Genomic DNA, 16,716 nt, shown 5'->3' with positions numbered 1-16,716 from the left:
AAAAATGACCAAGTTCAACTAATAACGACTGGCAGTGCACTGATCAATCAGTGCGTTACGAGCAGTTATGGCATGGTTGGTGCTAAAATCAAACTGACAAAAGGAAAGACCGGTGTTGGGGTACGCATAGATTTAGGTGGTGAAGGCAACCAGAAAGAAGTGCAACACAGACGAGTAGCACCCGTCGTCATAACTGGGACCTTGCGTACATTATTTCATATAGAAATTTAGTGCCCAGGTCACCACTACTGCGATGCCAGTGCGGTCCAAGAGCTGCGAATCCCAAACAACGACTGATTTTACTGTCTCCGGTTGCCCGCGCATTGTGTAGGCTCGACGCGCTTTTTATTTTAAAGGGAAACAAAAACGATCGGCTTACGTAGCCGACACGGTAGCTTGGCGGACGACAGCGCAGTTAGTAGTCACTACACTACAAACCAATAGCACTGTCATCAGTACCATATAAATTTTATATTACGTTTCCTGCTGAACTGCTAAAGCAGTTTAGCCAGTGAAATGCATGCGATGAAACATTTCCAAATGCATCATACAAGTTAAAAACTGGGTCAGCACTGAATTAACTTTGGTATCTTTGCTCAAGGCAATATGCGCTTTTTTGTGAGTGGTGTTCATGTTGGACAGAACGACGAAACTGCGTTGAGAGACGGGACGGGAGAGAAAAGAATCTGTCAGCGCTGTTTCGTCGTTCCATCGAAGGGAAAATTATATCCACAGGTGACTAGACATTTGCAGAGCTACCTATGTTCCGCCTGGTAAAATCAGCAGTAAAACTGCGAACGGATCAATGACCTGCCAAAGCGAGTGTCGAGAACTGCGCGCAAATGCAAAGCACTATCGATGGGCCTCAGGAAGTCAGACTTGGAGCAAAGAGAAACGGATATGTCTAGCATAAGTTGGCAATGCCATAAACGCACCCATTCGCAAACCGAAGTTGTCGCCATACATTCCGTCGGCACGGGTAGAGCTAACGTTGGGTAGAGCATCAAAAGCGTGAGCCCAGGACATACCCAGGATGCATGCCACCGCCATTGCCGTTTGCCGATGCAGTTTTCTTTTACCCTCGCACGCAGGACGCTGGCGCGCTCGTACTCTCTACACTGCATTGCATGCTGCATTGACACCAAGACACGGAGCACGGAGGTAACGGAGGCGCCGGGGCGTCGTCTGCTTCTGCACTGCGCAATGCAAAGCAGCCTTTCTATATGTACTTTGAAAAAATAAGTTTATGTCGTGCAGGCGAAAAACTCATCTGATACGTGAACAACGTGATAGAGTAGGTCGTGAACGCGACAACCGAGGCTATGCAGTGAATGACAAACGAAATGCGACGCGAGAACACTTCTCCATGCAACAATTGGATATATGGTTTTTATTCTGTGTTGTCTTCAGTAAACTTCAGTTGCGAGTCAGCGCTCGTACTGTTTGCTTCTTTGCTCTTTGTCCTCGTCTTTAGCACTGTTTATTCAGTATATGTCAACATACTAACTAGCCCAAATGTTTCTTCTAATATAGTTTACTATTAACAACAACTGTGGTAATACATTTTGGCAAGTAAGAATGAATATTTCGGTATTTTTTTTCTCTTGCACTGCCTTTAAGCCGGAAGTCTTTTGAGGCTCGTAGGCTGCAGAAATGTCCGCTGCAAATGTTTACCGGAAATATTCGCATCAATAACTGACGATGAAAGAAAAATTGAATCAGACTCCCCCAAATCGAATGATCTAAATGGTTTAAGGAACAATTCCCAGTTGATACCAGTTAGATCCCAGTTGTGTCCAACTGGGATTCACTAGCAGTCGAACCACTATATCCCTCCGAACCCCAGACGAGCGCGCAAACTATAGTAGGCCACGACGGCTCGTGAAAAATCGAATTCTGATTGCCTATAGTGTGAAGATATTAGTAACAATGACAGTGCAGTCAGTGACAATGATGGTGAATTTAGTTGATAATGATGATAGTAGTTGTAGTGATGACGCTGTTGACATTTATGAAAATTATGCTGCAGTTAATGAAAACAGCCCTAAGTGGCTTTTGTCATTTCAGCTCTTAGAAGACAAACGCATTCCTGTAATTCTTATAACGCAGCACTTCTGACATGGTAAAAAGCATTAAGCCTCCAATACAAAATGTGGAATAGCCTGCATATTTTCCTTTCATAACTGTAGCACTCAAATACTTTTTTTTTTTAGTCGATATTTAATTGCCTCAGGGCATCAGTAGGATAAGAGGTGAAGGATGAATGAATGAATGATTAAATGAATGGAAAAAGGTTGGCTGATTTTATGAAGTCCAGAAGTGAGCGATGATGAGGTCCCTGCGTCCAAGTGACGTATGAGGCAGGATTGGTTGCTGAAAGGCCAGCTATGCTCTTAACCTCTTAATCTTAATGCTCTTAATCTTGTATGACAGCTGGCCTATGCTTGTATATGCATATATATGTGCAACACGAATTCTTTTGGTGCAGCAGAGCCAGTTAAGCAAGTTGATATCAGTGATGAAAGAGTGCACTTAATTATTGCCTCTGGCATTCTTTACAATAGTGCATAAAATTGCACCAGTATATAATATATCTCATGAAGAAATCCCTAATACTACCCAAATCAAACGTCTAAAAATTTGATATGATATGCCACTGCTGCATACAATCAGTGGGCCAAAGTGTTTCTGCAACAACTCCAAGCCTTTTTTAGATAACACAACTAATCATCCGCAAAACATATCCAAAGCACATATGTTTTCTTGATTACTTGGATTCTAAGATTTTACAATGTTGGTGTAACCGTGCTTGCAAATCTAGTTGAGCACTAATGCACACATCAGCTTGTCAGGAGTGACCTCAAAAGATAACCTGCATAGAAGCATATGTCCATTTCGTTTATAGTCCCGTCCGCACTAATTTTTCCCCTAGCTTTCACAACCAGACAAATTATTTCTGAACGTGTGGCAGAGGTCTTCAATTTTATTGCAGGCGACAAAACACTACAATGAGTGCGAAATTGCATACAACACTTTCTCAGCAAAAGTAATAAAATGCACTCGTCAGTCAACGAATATGTCATGCCAAAGTTGGCAAAATATGAAAGCTCGACACTCCACAGCTTCTCACATATGCACTCACTTTTCTGCAAGCACATCACACAGCATGTGTTAGCAGCCACAGCCGCTCAACATGAAACAACAGGAATATTTGTCTCAATGCAAAAAAAAAAAAAAAAAAAAAATGAAGACCTGAACAAGGTTTGTGAGTTTATAGACAAGTACTCAAAGTAAATATTGGCGCTTCTGCATTGTAAGAACAATATAGCTATAAACAGAGCTCGAGGTACACTTGGCATACAACTGGTAAAATGAAAATAAGCCATTTACATTCAAAAGGGAGACAAATTTTATAAATCTTGTGAATCAATTTGGTACTGTGTTGTTTTTTCTTTATATATACAGTGTTCTGCAACTTTATCGGAACCGCCTTGGAAAATTTTCCCGCCGGTCGAGGCGGCAAATTTTTCCAAGACGGTTCAGATAAAGTTGCAGAACACTGTACATGAGAAACCACACAATAAAGCCTAAAACTAAAGAAAATTGACATTGGCGATTAGATTATAAAAAGCTCGTTAATTTGAACTTCACAGACAGGGAAAAAAATTCGAATTATCCGATGTTCGAATTATCGAATGGCCTCGAAAAAACTGACAAGAACCATTTGTATTACTGTAAATGTACCGTATTTAGTCGCGTAGCAAACTCGCTCGCATGATGAGCCCACCCAGCCCCGATTTGCGCAAACGATCTGAAAAAAAATATATATATATGTGTGTGTGTGTGTGTGTGTGTGTGTGTGTGTGTGTGTGTGTGTGTGTGTGTGTGTGTGTGTGTGTGTGTGTGTGTGTGTGTGTGTGTGTGTGTGTGTGTGTGTGTGTGTGTGTAAAGGCGTCAGTCGTTAGCGCGTCCTTCCGTTTCGCGCCGTCACGGTCCACAACACATTTGGCAGTGGGCCAAGATGCTGCGCAGCGATAACAGATAACGGCGTGTTTATCTTTTGACTTTAGCTCTGTCAGGGTGGGGGAAGCGAGCTTGGCAAAGGGCCAGCGCGCTTGTCCGGTTGTGCAAGCCTCCTTTTCAGTACGTTCGCTTTGTCATGCTATGAGCGACTGGGGCGGGCGCGTCCTACTGCCACTCAATCGGAATGCGCGATAGCAGCAAGCGACTTTTTGAAGCGAACAGTGGTAAAAAGCAGGCGTCGTGATTGCTGACTCGCGTGCTTCCGTCGATGACTGATATGGTTGGAAGGATGGATGGCTATCGCAAAAAAAAAAGTTTAACCCGTAGTGCCCGTCCGAGATTATGGCTTTTCATGGGCGTTGGCTGTGACCGCGCCGAAAGTACTTATCCCTATTTCCAAATTAACAGGGTTGGAATTAACGAGTATTTAGTTCCGAGCTACGGAGGTTGCGCAGAAGAGAGAGCAGGCAGCCGCCGCCGCGGCCATGCACTGACCTGCCGCGGCCGCCGTCCCCTACCTCCAACGCCACCGGCCGCCACGCCGGTCCTGACGCCATTTAAGTTTTACCCACTTTTCCATGGTTTTACCTGGTTCCATCTTTTGTCCCGGTTATGGATGTGCGTAGCCTTTAACTATGCCTTCCGATCGCGGAGGTGTTTGATTGATTGAATGTCCTTTATTGAATGGGAAGGCTCATGGCCATGGATGGGGATAAAGGGGAGTAGACAGAATCTTCATTGTTTCTTTTTTCTTTTTTTTTTGCTGCGTGATATGCGCCAAGCCGTCCAGACTCGGCGGTGCGTTGTTCGAATTATCCGTAGCGGAACCGACTCGCGTTTCAATTAACGGGCTTTTTTATACACAGATCTCTCTGGAGCTTGGCCGGACCAAGTAGTGTAGTTCGAATTATCCGAAAATTCGAATTATCGAGGTTCGAATTACAAAATTTGAATGCAGCTTGTTATGTCTCAGTAAGCCTGACTTCTTTTTCGTAAGTGAAGGGAGCAAGAAGCATGTATCAGTTCTGTAAAAGGCACATTCCCACAGTGCTTCCAATTGGGCAGCGTCACTCGGAAGACTAAAATTTCAAGAAGATGAATTATAGTGCGATTTCGGCAGCTTCCACATTAGGAATGAAAGCTAGCAGCAAATAAGAAAAAGTTTTATGAAAACCAATGAGTACAATTAAATGCGCTAATTCTCAATGCATCTGTGGTGCAATCTATTATGTTTTTCAGTGCAAAAAGTGGTAGAAAACCCACTTTTTTTTTTCTGCAGATGCAACAAGATTTGGTGGGACACTTAAGGTTCACTTTTAAGGGCAAGAAGCAATAGTGTTACAGGAACCCTACACTGCTATTCACCAAACTGTCTCAGACGTCAATGGTCAGCATGGCTCAAGGGTGAGCAGAGCTTTGCATCCTAGTTTGGTCAGTGGCAATTGTGAAAGAGTGGCACCCTGGGCAACACTACAGCTGCCCACACATTACGCATATTGCCAGGAACGGCCGCCTAAGAGCAGCTTTCTCATACAACCCATTTCTCTACACAGTACAGTATTAGCATGCAAGCCTTACTAGACGGCCAATGGCTGCCTATTTCTTGTACACTTAGTAATAAGGTCGCACTATCACTAATACACGAAATTATGAAGCAGTGTCAAAACACATGCCATCAGTCATATTTTATTAGTGCGTCAAAATAATGCAACATATGTATATACAGCAGGCGGTCCCGAAGTGAGAAACTGTAATGGGACCTCCTTTACAAATAAATACACAAGATAGACAGGCAACAACTGCATAAGCACAAATAATGAGACAAAATTTAGATTATAATATATTTAAATAGCAGCCTATTTCACATTCTACAATATGCAGGAAATAAAAAAAAAAGGAGTGCAGTGCACTGCAACATCATCTGAGTAAAGTAAAAGATAAAAAGGCACTGAAGTACAAAAAGAAATTTATGTATCTGATAATTTCATACCTGATGGGAGTGTATTCCTGAATGCAACAAATGAAAAATAAACACTTTCTTAACCATAATTCGTTAAAACCTTCGATAGCATGTAATCATTGCGTGAAAAAAATCTGGTGACATTAGCAATTTACTAAAAAGCTGTGATGCATCAGTGTTTCACAGCAAAGGCTATTGATTTCTTTAAATAAGAAGCGCAAAGAGTAAATTGAACAAGGTTATGCACTGATATAATGCCATGGGTTTGTAATAGTATTTGAGCCCTTAATAATGTGAGCTGAAATTTGCTATTCTAATAGCCTGGTTTTGCAAAATTTGCAAGTAATGCAAGTGGCCTAGATTTTTAGCATCCCAGCATAACATGAAATAACTAATAATTTAAGTGAATGAATCCAAAATATAAAGCCAGGAGTGTTTGACTGTTAAATGCATGGCACACTCTCAAAAGAATTCTTACTCCGTTTGAAATTTTCTTTCCAACATGGTCTAAATGAGGAAGGAATTTAAGAGTGCAGTCCAATTCAACTCTTTAATAATTGTAGCTTGGACTTGTAGGTATGGGATTATTACAAAGAGATAGTGAAGGAGTGGATGACCATTGGAGAGATGCAAATTAAACAAATTTAGTTTCTGATGGGATTATACCCATCAAACCACCAATGATTCATGAAATAATGTGGTTTTCGTTTTTGTGGGCTTTCAAATCGTCCTGCTCTCGGAATGCCTCTCCGCAAAAGTGACACTTGAATGGTTTCGTGCCTTTATGAGTCTGTAAATGCCGTTTGAGGCTGCCACCAGCTAGAAAGGTCATGGGGCACAGCTGACAGTGGTATGGCCTCTCACCAGTGTGGATGCGACGGTGCACATACATGTTGCTACTGGTTATAAAGCGTTTGCTGCAAATTTCACACCGGTATGGTCGATAGCCCGTGTGGATGTGGCAATGCTTATCCCGGCTGTCCTGAAGACTAAAGCTCTTCCCGCAAAAGTCGCACTTGTATGGACGGTCACTGGAGTGACTACGGAGATGAGCCCTTAAGTGGGCTTTTTGTTTGAACCTCTTGGAGCAAAAATGGCACTGGTGCGGACGTTCGCCAGAGTGGGTGCGCACATGAATCATCAGACAGTACGCATTTTTAAAGACTTTGCTGCAATGGCTGCACTGATACTGCTTCTCAGATGAACTGGTGGGATCAGCAGTCATAGTACAGCTGCCTGTCCCAACCCGTGAAGCTTCCGTAGGCTCCATTCCACTCTCATGATGTGTGGTGGCTGCGCCTGCACCAATATATGGAGAACGGTGTCAATAAAATGTGGTATACAACGTGTCACAGCCTATTATCCACTAGAGGAAGTAGTAATTGTACAGGGCGCTGGCCCTCAACTAGATAGGAAGCTAAAAACTCTGTGGCTGGGAGTTGTTTATACATGGTTTGAAGGGCTCTAATAAGGAGGACACAGTTTGGCTTCGGGCGCTTCATGCGCTCGGCTGCTTCAACGCTGCCACAGGGCGTTGGAACAACCACACCCTTGCTCTCGACCTAGATGTAAGACGTGCAGTCATATACAAAAAGACACCACGGTTAAATGTAATGCAAGCGATTTCATTTTTCACATAAAATCAGGCTGTAACTGCATATCTTCAAACCTTACCTTCTAGAATGCTCCTTCTGTCATAAATAGTACATCGGAAAGACGGGGCAACCAATGAACATAAGGCTTAATGGACATCAGGCAGACACAGGCAAAAACCTCCCGAAAGCTGTTTCCCAGCATTTCAATCAGAAAGACCATAAGTTCGAAAAAATTAAATTATATATTCTCCAGTCAGGGTTTAAATCTGCAGGGGACAAAAAATATAGAGAGGCATATCTAATTTATAAATTTAGGACATTGAAACCAGCAGGAATAAATATATCTAAGAGAACTTTAGAATCCCTTAAGTATATTCCCTCTGCATCATAACTATTGGGGAAAACAATCCCACATAGCGTTAATTGTACAGTTTATTCAGAATGCATGTACACTCTATTCCCTTCCACAATAGCATAAGCTGGATATGTTTCTCCAAACACATTTCCTCCTTATCACTTGTTGCTTGAGTTTGTCCTCCTCGAACTTATTTTTTTTTTTCCATGTCAGTTGTGGCTCACTGTGCTGTTATATCCTGTGATGTGACTTTGTATTTCTCTCCTCCCCCCCCCCCCCCACCCCATTTGCAGAAAGTTTTAAGAATTGTCCCCCTTAGCTATATTCCTTATCAGGGCCCTTTGCAAAGCCTGTCCCTTTGCAAGGTGTATCTGCACCAAACCCGCTTAAGTGGCGACTAATCATCTACCTGGTATTGTAGTTTTTCCTGGTTTTTACTTTTTTTGCAGGCCACAGGATCCCTGGTTCTAGGCTGAGAAATACATACTGAAGAAATGTTTTTTTTTTTTTTTTTTCACTCCATGACCTACTTTCTTCTCACCCACTTTCCCCTTCCTAGCTTTTCTTCTTCGGTAGCAAAAGTGTATTTAAACCCCTGCCAGTGATGATCGCTTTGCCCCGACGAAGACAAGTGGACTTATCGAAACGTTGGCTCGACCTGCGAACTGAGGCGTACCCCCTTACCCTTGTTCAGTGCTCCTTCATACTATGGATGCAATAGGCGAGTTGTACCACCTGTTAGGCAGAACTTGTAAAAACGTTTGTAGGGCTGCGTTAGTTCTCAAGGAGAGGGGAGATGTAGATGTGCCCTCAACTAGATAAGAAGCTAACAACACTGTGCTGGGAATTGTTTACATATGGTTTGAAATGCAGCAATAAAGAGAACGCAGTTTAGTTATGCATGCTTGCTGTGTTCAGCTGCATCAACGCAGCTACGGGTCGTGCTTAAGGCCCATAGTATGTGACAGTTATGAAATGAGCAAAGCAATTTCACATGGCAGTTATGGCAACACATAAAAAAACATCCAACTTAACGACCTCAAAATGAATAATTTGGAAACAAGGTTTTGCACACAAAGGCACTGTTTCTCAACCGATGTTTAATAGAACAATGCTTGCAATATATATACATATACCCTCCATCGACACGCAGCTGCTGCTGGGTTCGATTCCGATTGCGGGCAGCTGCGTTTCAATGGAGGTGAAACGAAGTGGCGTCCGTGTGCTGTGCGATGTCCAGGTGGTCGAAGTTACTCTGGAGCCCTCAATTATGCCACTCTTTCTTTCTTTCCCCTTTCACTACCACCTTCCTCCCTTCCCTTATGATGCAGTTAATGTGTCTACAGAACAAGTGTGACAGACACTGTGCCTTTCCATTCCTGTGAACCAATTTTCTACAGATAACGAGATGAAATCACAAAGTAAAAGCTGATGTCATTGCATGATAACTGCTTCTCTTTCAGTTCATGTCCCCAGTAGGTTTGAGAAGAAGCACTGTGAAGTCACAAAGGCGAAGGGAGAGCAGTCAGCATAAACGCTAAACAACACCACTGCTACCAATCCCCAGAAGGCTGATCACTGTCACTGTTAAGTTTCTTTCTTCTTGGGCTTCAATATTCTCTTGTATACAGCCTGTTTATGCCTGCTCATTTCCCTGCTTTAGTGGCACAATGATGCCTTTTCTAAGCAGATTCCAAGATGGACGGACTAGGTTGTAAAGTTGTACACTGGTGTTCTCTCAGGCTGTCATTTAGACAACAAGACGTTTGTGCTATGTAGCTGAAACCACAAGCCAATGGAATGGAGAGGACTTTTGGTGCCAGCTATATGAGCCAAGCTTCCTGGTACTTAACAACAGATTACAAGTCTGCCAAACTTGGAATCTGATGCAGAGGCTGGCCCTGTCAACCCATATATAGAAATGCCATAATGCTAGAAAGCAGTTGGCTGAAAGACAGAAGAGTTATTAAAGCACAAAGTTATGAAACTTTGCGATGAGTGTGTGAGTAGTTTGCTGATGGACATGGCACTAACTTGAAAGCAATTCTCTTTAATGTGCAACAGTATAGAAGTGATGGTGATTGTGCAGTTACAAAGCGTTGACATTGGCATCCATTTTGTGAATCCAGCTCGTGGTCTGTAATATTTTGCAAGCACTGTTCCATGAAACGTTAGCTGAAAATCACTGGCATTGTAAAGCATTGTCTTCGGCTCTATTGTTGTATGCAGTGCGGTTTGCAGCCAGCATGCTGAACCAACTCGCACGTTCATCTACGATAGTGGTAAAGGCTGTAAAAAATAAATTTAGCAATGTTTTAATGAACATACATCCAGTGTCTGTAGAACCAGACTGGTCTGGTATCTTTCCCATCCCTTCCTGTTGTACAATTGGAGCGTGTATCATATCCGCAGAGGCAGAGTGGTACATCAACGGCTCCATCGCTTCCTGTTTCACAGCAGCCACGTTCATACACCATCCAACTTGAAAAACAAGAAAGAGAGAAAAGGAAAGAAGAGACAAAAGTTGAACCATGCTATTTGGTCACTGATGAATGACACAAGCTTCAAGTAAAGAACCTAAGTAAAAAGCCTGTTATGTACAAATTAAAGCTGGTACCCTCTATACATTTCGTACACTAAAAACTCTGTATCAATTACATTTTTCTTCACAGCCACGACTTACTCCGTGCAGTGTTGTGGTCTTACCTAAATACCGCAATTACTCCCATAATGAACCTACCGCAAAATTCCGAGCAAGCGCCCCCCTAATTTCACTGCTAATTTCCTATCTCGCCGCTCCGAGAACTCCCCTCCGCTTCTAACAGCTGTACTTCCCTGCTCCCTACCCTTAGCACGTACCTTGCTCTGGTAACACTGCTACCAAGCCCAAGAATCCAATAGAGTTTCAGCTCTCAAAAACATCACAAACAAAAATGTCACCAGCACAGTGCTGACTCGGCCGGATGTGAACATGCATAAAGGCTGATGGTCGGCATGGGATGAACACCGCGAGAGAGACATGCGATCTGCGCAACTAGAGTAGCTAGCGCTGAATGAAATAAGACAACTCAGAACATATTTAAATAGCGTGCCTGAGGAAACGTCGGCGGGCGCCGAGTTTCCATCGACTATATCATGCCTAGAATACATCTATGGTGGCGTTGCGAGAACACTCGCATTCTATGGGGCTTTGCCGGGCCAAGTAGTGTAGTTGGAATTATCAAAAAATTCTAATTATTGAGGTTCGAATTTTTGAGATTTCACTGTATAACCTAAAGGAGGAATACATAAGAGCCATTCAAAGAGAAATAATAATTAAAAACCCACTAACTCATTCACAAGAAGATGGAAGAATGTTGCCTGGTACTATAAACAATGTGCAATTAAGTAAATCAGCATTTAAGACATGCAGATTAATCAGTATCCCTACTTTAAATGAGAGATTTAAAATGATAATCCCTCATTATGCTGAACCAAATGACATAGATAACAGGGGATGCTGTCTGCCAGACAAGGGATAAAATTTACCAACTAAAATCTGCAATCGACAGTAGGCAGAATGGCTTCTAAAACATTTAGTCGCATGTTACCTGCCAACACTGCAAAAACAAAGCCACAACTTTGCTAATAGCTTCAAACAAAAAAATTTGATGATTGCAGCAGAACCACAATGCGTAAAGAAAGGAAGGTGTTTACAAAAACTGCAGAAACTGCAGCACAAAAAGCAACGTGCAGTAGCAAATGTGGCTGCCTGATAGAGTACAGAGAAATCACAGGGACCTTCTTTGGTAATGGGTGAGCTGGGAAAAAGGGACGTGTAAGAACTGAACCAGTGGCTATAACAGCCACCAGTGATGCAGTCAACATGAGGACAGTGGAAGAAAATGTATGTCATTGAGTGTCCACTAGGGTTATGCTGATGTGGAGCTATGTGATGAAGTTATCCACCAGTGATTGCACAAACATGAGCTACATGTGAAGGAACGATGAATGCGAAAGGCTGGAGACGTCAGTGAATTCGACGGATGAAACCTTGGACTGGAGGGATGGCGGAAAGCTCATGGTCAGCATCATATGGCTGTACAAGGCAGGGCCTCTAGTTCCAGGCGGATGATGTTGGTCATATTTCAGGCGAGGTGGACATTTTGTCAGACATGGCCAAATTGAGAAGGTAGGTCTATTCAGGCTAGGCTAGGCGAAGCTAGGGTTAGGCTAGGCTAGGCTAGATTGTTAGGTTAGATGGCATTTGGCTGTGTTTTAAATCTTCCACCATTAAGCAATTGTTTTAAGCTACTAGGATGAAGGCACTGCTTGCAGTTCCTTTCAGCAAGTGGTCCTCTTTGCCCAATCCAGACATCTTATCATCAGGCTTTTCACAAGGGGCCAAAATATCTGGAATATACAAGACATAACATTTTATCTGAGTGCGAGTTATGTGTCCCAGCTGGACATATCTTCATTAACCTTGTACTAGACTCGGGCGCTACCTTTTGGATAGGATATTACATTGGAGACCATGAGTGCTGGGCGCCAGTGGTTGTAACTACTCATATGCAAGTAAATGTGGAGCTAATTTTCTATGTAGACCTGTCTGTGATAAAGTAATGTCGCAGCCTAACGACGGTGGGCAAGAACAATGGAAGGCATGGTCGGCATCATTGCTCACCACGGGGCTTCATAATGTGACTGAGAGAATAAGTTGGCGTCCATTAGGGTGCTTCTACTCTCGCTTTGCCCATCTGTGTGGACACAGATGGGCAAAACCTGCACCTCCAACAATTGTGTTTTCAGAAGAAATACATAAACATAAAAAAAAAATGGATGTGCAGAGATAGCTGCATACAGCAACTAGAAAAGTAAGCTCTTCACTGATGTCTTCATTCATTTCTTACTCAATTACTTTAAAAGATTGGTCCTCTTTATCATCTGCTTTATCGAACATACTGTAGTGCAGGTAGCCAAATGCTACCTGCACTACACTATGTTCAGTTTTTCACCCCAGTATTTTGGCTGAGTTGGCATAACCAATAAATAATGAATGAAATGCAAAATGCACCTTGCACTATGTGGTCCCATATTATAGAAAAGCTCCGCACAAAACCACGCTCTTTTCTATACACTCTCGAAACAAAGTATACGCCTATTCCAACTTATGAAGCAATTCTCAAACATAATTTCATCCCTATACAAACCTTTGCACCACATTCTCACACCCCAGACAACCAATGATATCCATATGATGTCCACAAATGATCACAATGTCCGATATCATTTGCGGATATTCTAGCGACGTCCAGGCGATTTTTGACGGTCAAATGTCAGTAAAAGGATATTCACAAGATATTGTTGTGAAGACATTTTTTTTTTCTCGCAATGTTTGCATTTACTTGTAGCTTTATCCAAGATTCTGCGCATTTTTTGTTTCTTTATTTTATTTTAATTAGGTTCAAGATGTCAACTTCTTAATGACTGCATTACTTAAAAAAATAATGTGACAATGAAATCATGCGAAGGGCCACACGTGGTCCAACTTTTGATCCACTATTACCACCTTCATAATGTGTACATTCGACGTCTACTGAAGTGTAAAACCACAAAAAAAAAAGAAAGAAAGAAAGAAAGAAAGGCTCGTTTAGTGGACATACCTGCAATATCCGTAGAACCAGGCTGATCCAGGTGTGCCATCCCTTCCTGCTGCAACACTGGGGTGTCCTCAACATCTGTAGAAGTGGGCTGGTCGGCGAATCGTTCCATTGGTTCAAGTTTCACAACTAGTGTGTTCATATGCCATCCAACATGCACAGAACAAGGGAAGAGAATTACATAGACACAAGGTCAGCCATTTCGCAAGTTTATGCATCGCTAACCAAAATGAAAATTATAATATTATGATAGTATGCTGATGCAGGTATGTCTCTCTTGTGAATTCTGAAGTCTTCTAATAAGAAACAAGCACATAAATGCAGTGAATGCCACTCGTTTGCTGTAATGGAAGAATCCCCACATTATTATTACTAAAATGACATCAAGAACAAAACAAAAGTCAACCTGTATCGACAAATTACCACATTCTAACTATAAAGGTGCTGAAGCAGAACTGTTATCTGCTAAAAAAGACCAGAAAGTTAAATAAAGAAGGCGTTGAAGCTGCCCAGTTCTGAGCATACAGTATATTAACGCTGTAACGGAGAACAAGCAGAGACACGGCTGTTCTTTCGAACGCCGTGCTTTATTCTGTCTTCATCGTCGCCTAGTACATCACAATGCATATATTTAGTGCAGATCCTAAGTGATAGGTTGCAACGATGAGCGCTTGAAATTGGTGTTCACAGCATAGTTTTCTGCGTAGGAGTCCTAAGTATTATTTGTTTGGTGGAACAAGTATTAAATACTTTTTTCATAATTAAATGAATCTTTTGCTTCCAGTAAAATACAACTGCAGCCAAAGTTATCCACAGAATAGATTTTCACAGAGAATAAAAATTACAGGAACTGTCTTCAATGCTGGTTCTGGCGGATGATGTTCGGCATGTTGTCAGGCGGGGTCGACATTTTGTCACACCAGAAGTTTTTGATAAGGTATGTCACGGCCGTGTTGAGGAGGTAAGAAACCTGCTGACTAATGTGACTGCATATGGGTGTGTTGACACTCTTTTATATCTGCAAACACTGAGAAATATTTGTAAACTATTAGGCTGAATGCACTCCCTGCGGTTGCCTTCAACAACTGGTGCTCTTCATCAAATTCAGACATTTTATCATCAGCCTTGTGGCAAGGGGCCATCAAATTCTTGAATATACAAGAGATAAGATTTGATCAAAATCCGAGTGCGAATTGTGTGTCCCAGCTGGACCTTGTATCAGACATCCGAAGCACACGCTTTCTTGATTACTTGGATTCTAAAAAAAAAGTTTAGTTTTTCTCAAGTAGCATGCCCATCCCACAAATTGACATCAATTTTTCCTGAATAAAGTTAGTCCATTATGCGAGTAAATACAATAGTATACATGCGTTTAAATAAAAGATTACAAAAATGAGTTGTCCATACCCATAATAAATAACACACAGTAAATAATACAGATTAAATCTATTTCTTCGTGACCAAGATATTGCGCTATTTTTTCCTATGCGGGATTACAAACTGGACTGTATGGTTATAATGCTCATTATAAAATTACAACGTAACACTGCTGTCAATACTTTAGCCTATCCACCACGTCCAAGAGCTCACCACGGGGCTTTATATGCTATTACTGAGAGAATAAATTGGCGTCCACTAGGGTGCTTCTACTCTAGTTTTCCATTGAGGTAGGGAAAACCTGCATCTCCACTAAGTGAGTTTTAGGGAAAAGTACATTCACATATAAAAAAAAACGGTGCAAAGATAATTGCGTGCAGCAGTGAGAAAACTGAGCTCTTTATTGTTGTCTCCGTTCCATCTCCTACTCAATTACTTAAGAGATTGGTCCTCTTTATCACCTGCCTGCTTGCAATATCATGGGAGATGCACGAAAAATAGCTACCTGCTCCAGAGTATGTTTCTTCACACCTCAGTATTTTGCTTCAGTTTGAAGAACTGAAAAATAATGAAGAAAGAGCAAAATGCACCCTGCACTACGTTTTCCGATATTATATAAAAGCTTCACCCGGAATCATGCTGTTTCTCATACGCTCAAACCACAGTCCAATGCCTATTCAAATTTATAAGGTCAGTCTAAAAAACAATTCGGTTCCTATACAAAACTTTCCACAATGATGTGTTCACATAATTGGGTTCGATATGTCAACTTCCGAATTAGTGAATCACTTGAATAATACAACGTGACACTAAAGCCACACTGAAGGCCACACATGGTGCAACTTTTGAATATGCACCATTAACGCCTTCATGACTTGCACATTCCACGTTTACTGAGGTGAAAAACACTTGAAAAACAAAGGCCTGTTTAGTGAACATACGTGCAATGTCCGTAGAACCAAGCTGATCCGGCAAATGTAACGTCTCTTCCTGCTGTGCAACTGGAGTACCCTCAACATCTGTAGAAGCACACTGGTGGGGAAATAGTTCCATCGCTTCCTGTCTCACAACTGGCATGTTCATATGTCGTCCAACATGCAGAAACCAAGGGAGGAGAAATAAAGATACACAAGGTTAGCCAAATGGCACGTTCCGACATTACTAACCAATATGATCAAAAAGAAAAGTAGAAAGGTAGGCTTGACAATCAATATGCAGAAGACTGAGGTAATGTTCAACAGCCTCGGGAAGGAACAGCAGTTTACGTTAGGTAGCGAAGCACTGGAAGTAGCAGGCAAATATGTGTACTTAGGTCAGGTAGTAACCGCAGATCCGGACCATGAAAAGGAAATAACAAGAAGAATAAGATTGGGATGGAGCGCATTTGGCAAGCACTCGGAGATTATGACTAGCAGCTTACCGGTATCACTCAAGAGGAAAGTATGCAACAGTTGCATCTTACCTGTACTCACCTATGGGGCTGAAACGTGGAGGTTAACCAAGAGGGTTCTACTTAAGTTGAGGACAACGCAGAGGGCTATGGAATGAAAAATGGTAGGGGTAACATTAAGAGATAGGAAGCGTGCAGAGTGGGTCAGAGAAATAACTCAAGTTACTGACATTCTAGTGGAAATCAAGAAGAAATGGGCACGGGCAGGACATGTAGTGCGAAGAGAGGATAACCGATGGTCGCTTATGGTAACAAACTGGATTCCAAGGGAAGGAAAGCGTAGCAGAGGGCGGCAGAAAGTTAGGTGGGCGGAT

General features: G+C 42.1%; 1 protein-coding gene across 1 annotated transcript in view; it reads right to left on the bottom strand.

Moving 5' to 3' along the window:
- The window catches only part of LOC146181698 (uncharacterized), a 74,774-nt gene extending 58,575 nt beyond the window's left edge, over positions 1-16,199 (bottom strand). Inside the window, exons 1-5 of the mRNA XM_084575833.1 lie at positions 15,894-16,199; positions 13,579-13,704; positions 10,262-10,414; positions 6,675-7,282; positions 936-1,113 (exon numbers count right to left, since the gene is read on the bottom strand). Coding sequence (XP_084431959.1) covers positions 936-1,113; positions 6,675-7,282; positions 10,262-10,414; positions 13,579-13,704; positions 15,894-16,035 — 1,207 coding nt within the window. The 5' untranslated portion in view covers positions 16,036-16,199. The remainder of the gene's footprint in view (positions 1-935; positions 1,114-6,674; positions 7,283-10,261; positions 10,415-13,578; positions 13,705-15,893) is intronic.
- Between the last annotated feature and the right edge of the window lie 517 nt (positions 16,200-16,716).

This window comes from Amblyomma maculatum, chromosome 8 (assembly GCF_055883805.1).
Source record: "Amblyomma maculatum isolate TAMU_Amacu chromosome 8, ASM5588380v1, whole genome shotgun sequence".
Lineage (NCBI taxonomy): Eukaryota > Metazoa > Arthropoda > Arachnida > Ixodida > Ixodidae > Amblyomma > Amblyomma maculatum.
This window is presented reverse-complemented; position numbering and strand designations above follow the sequence as displayed.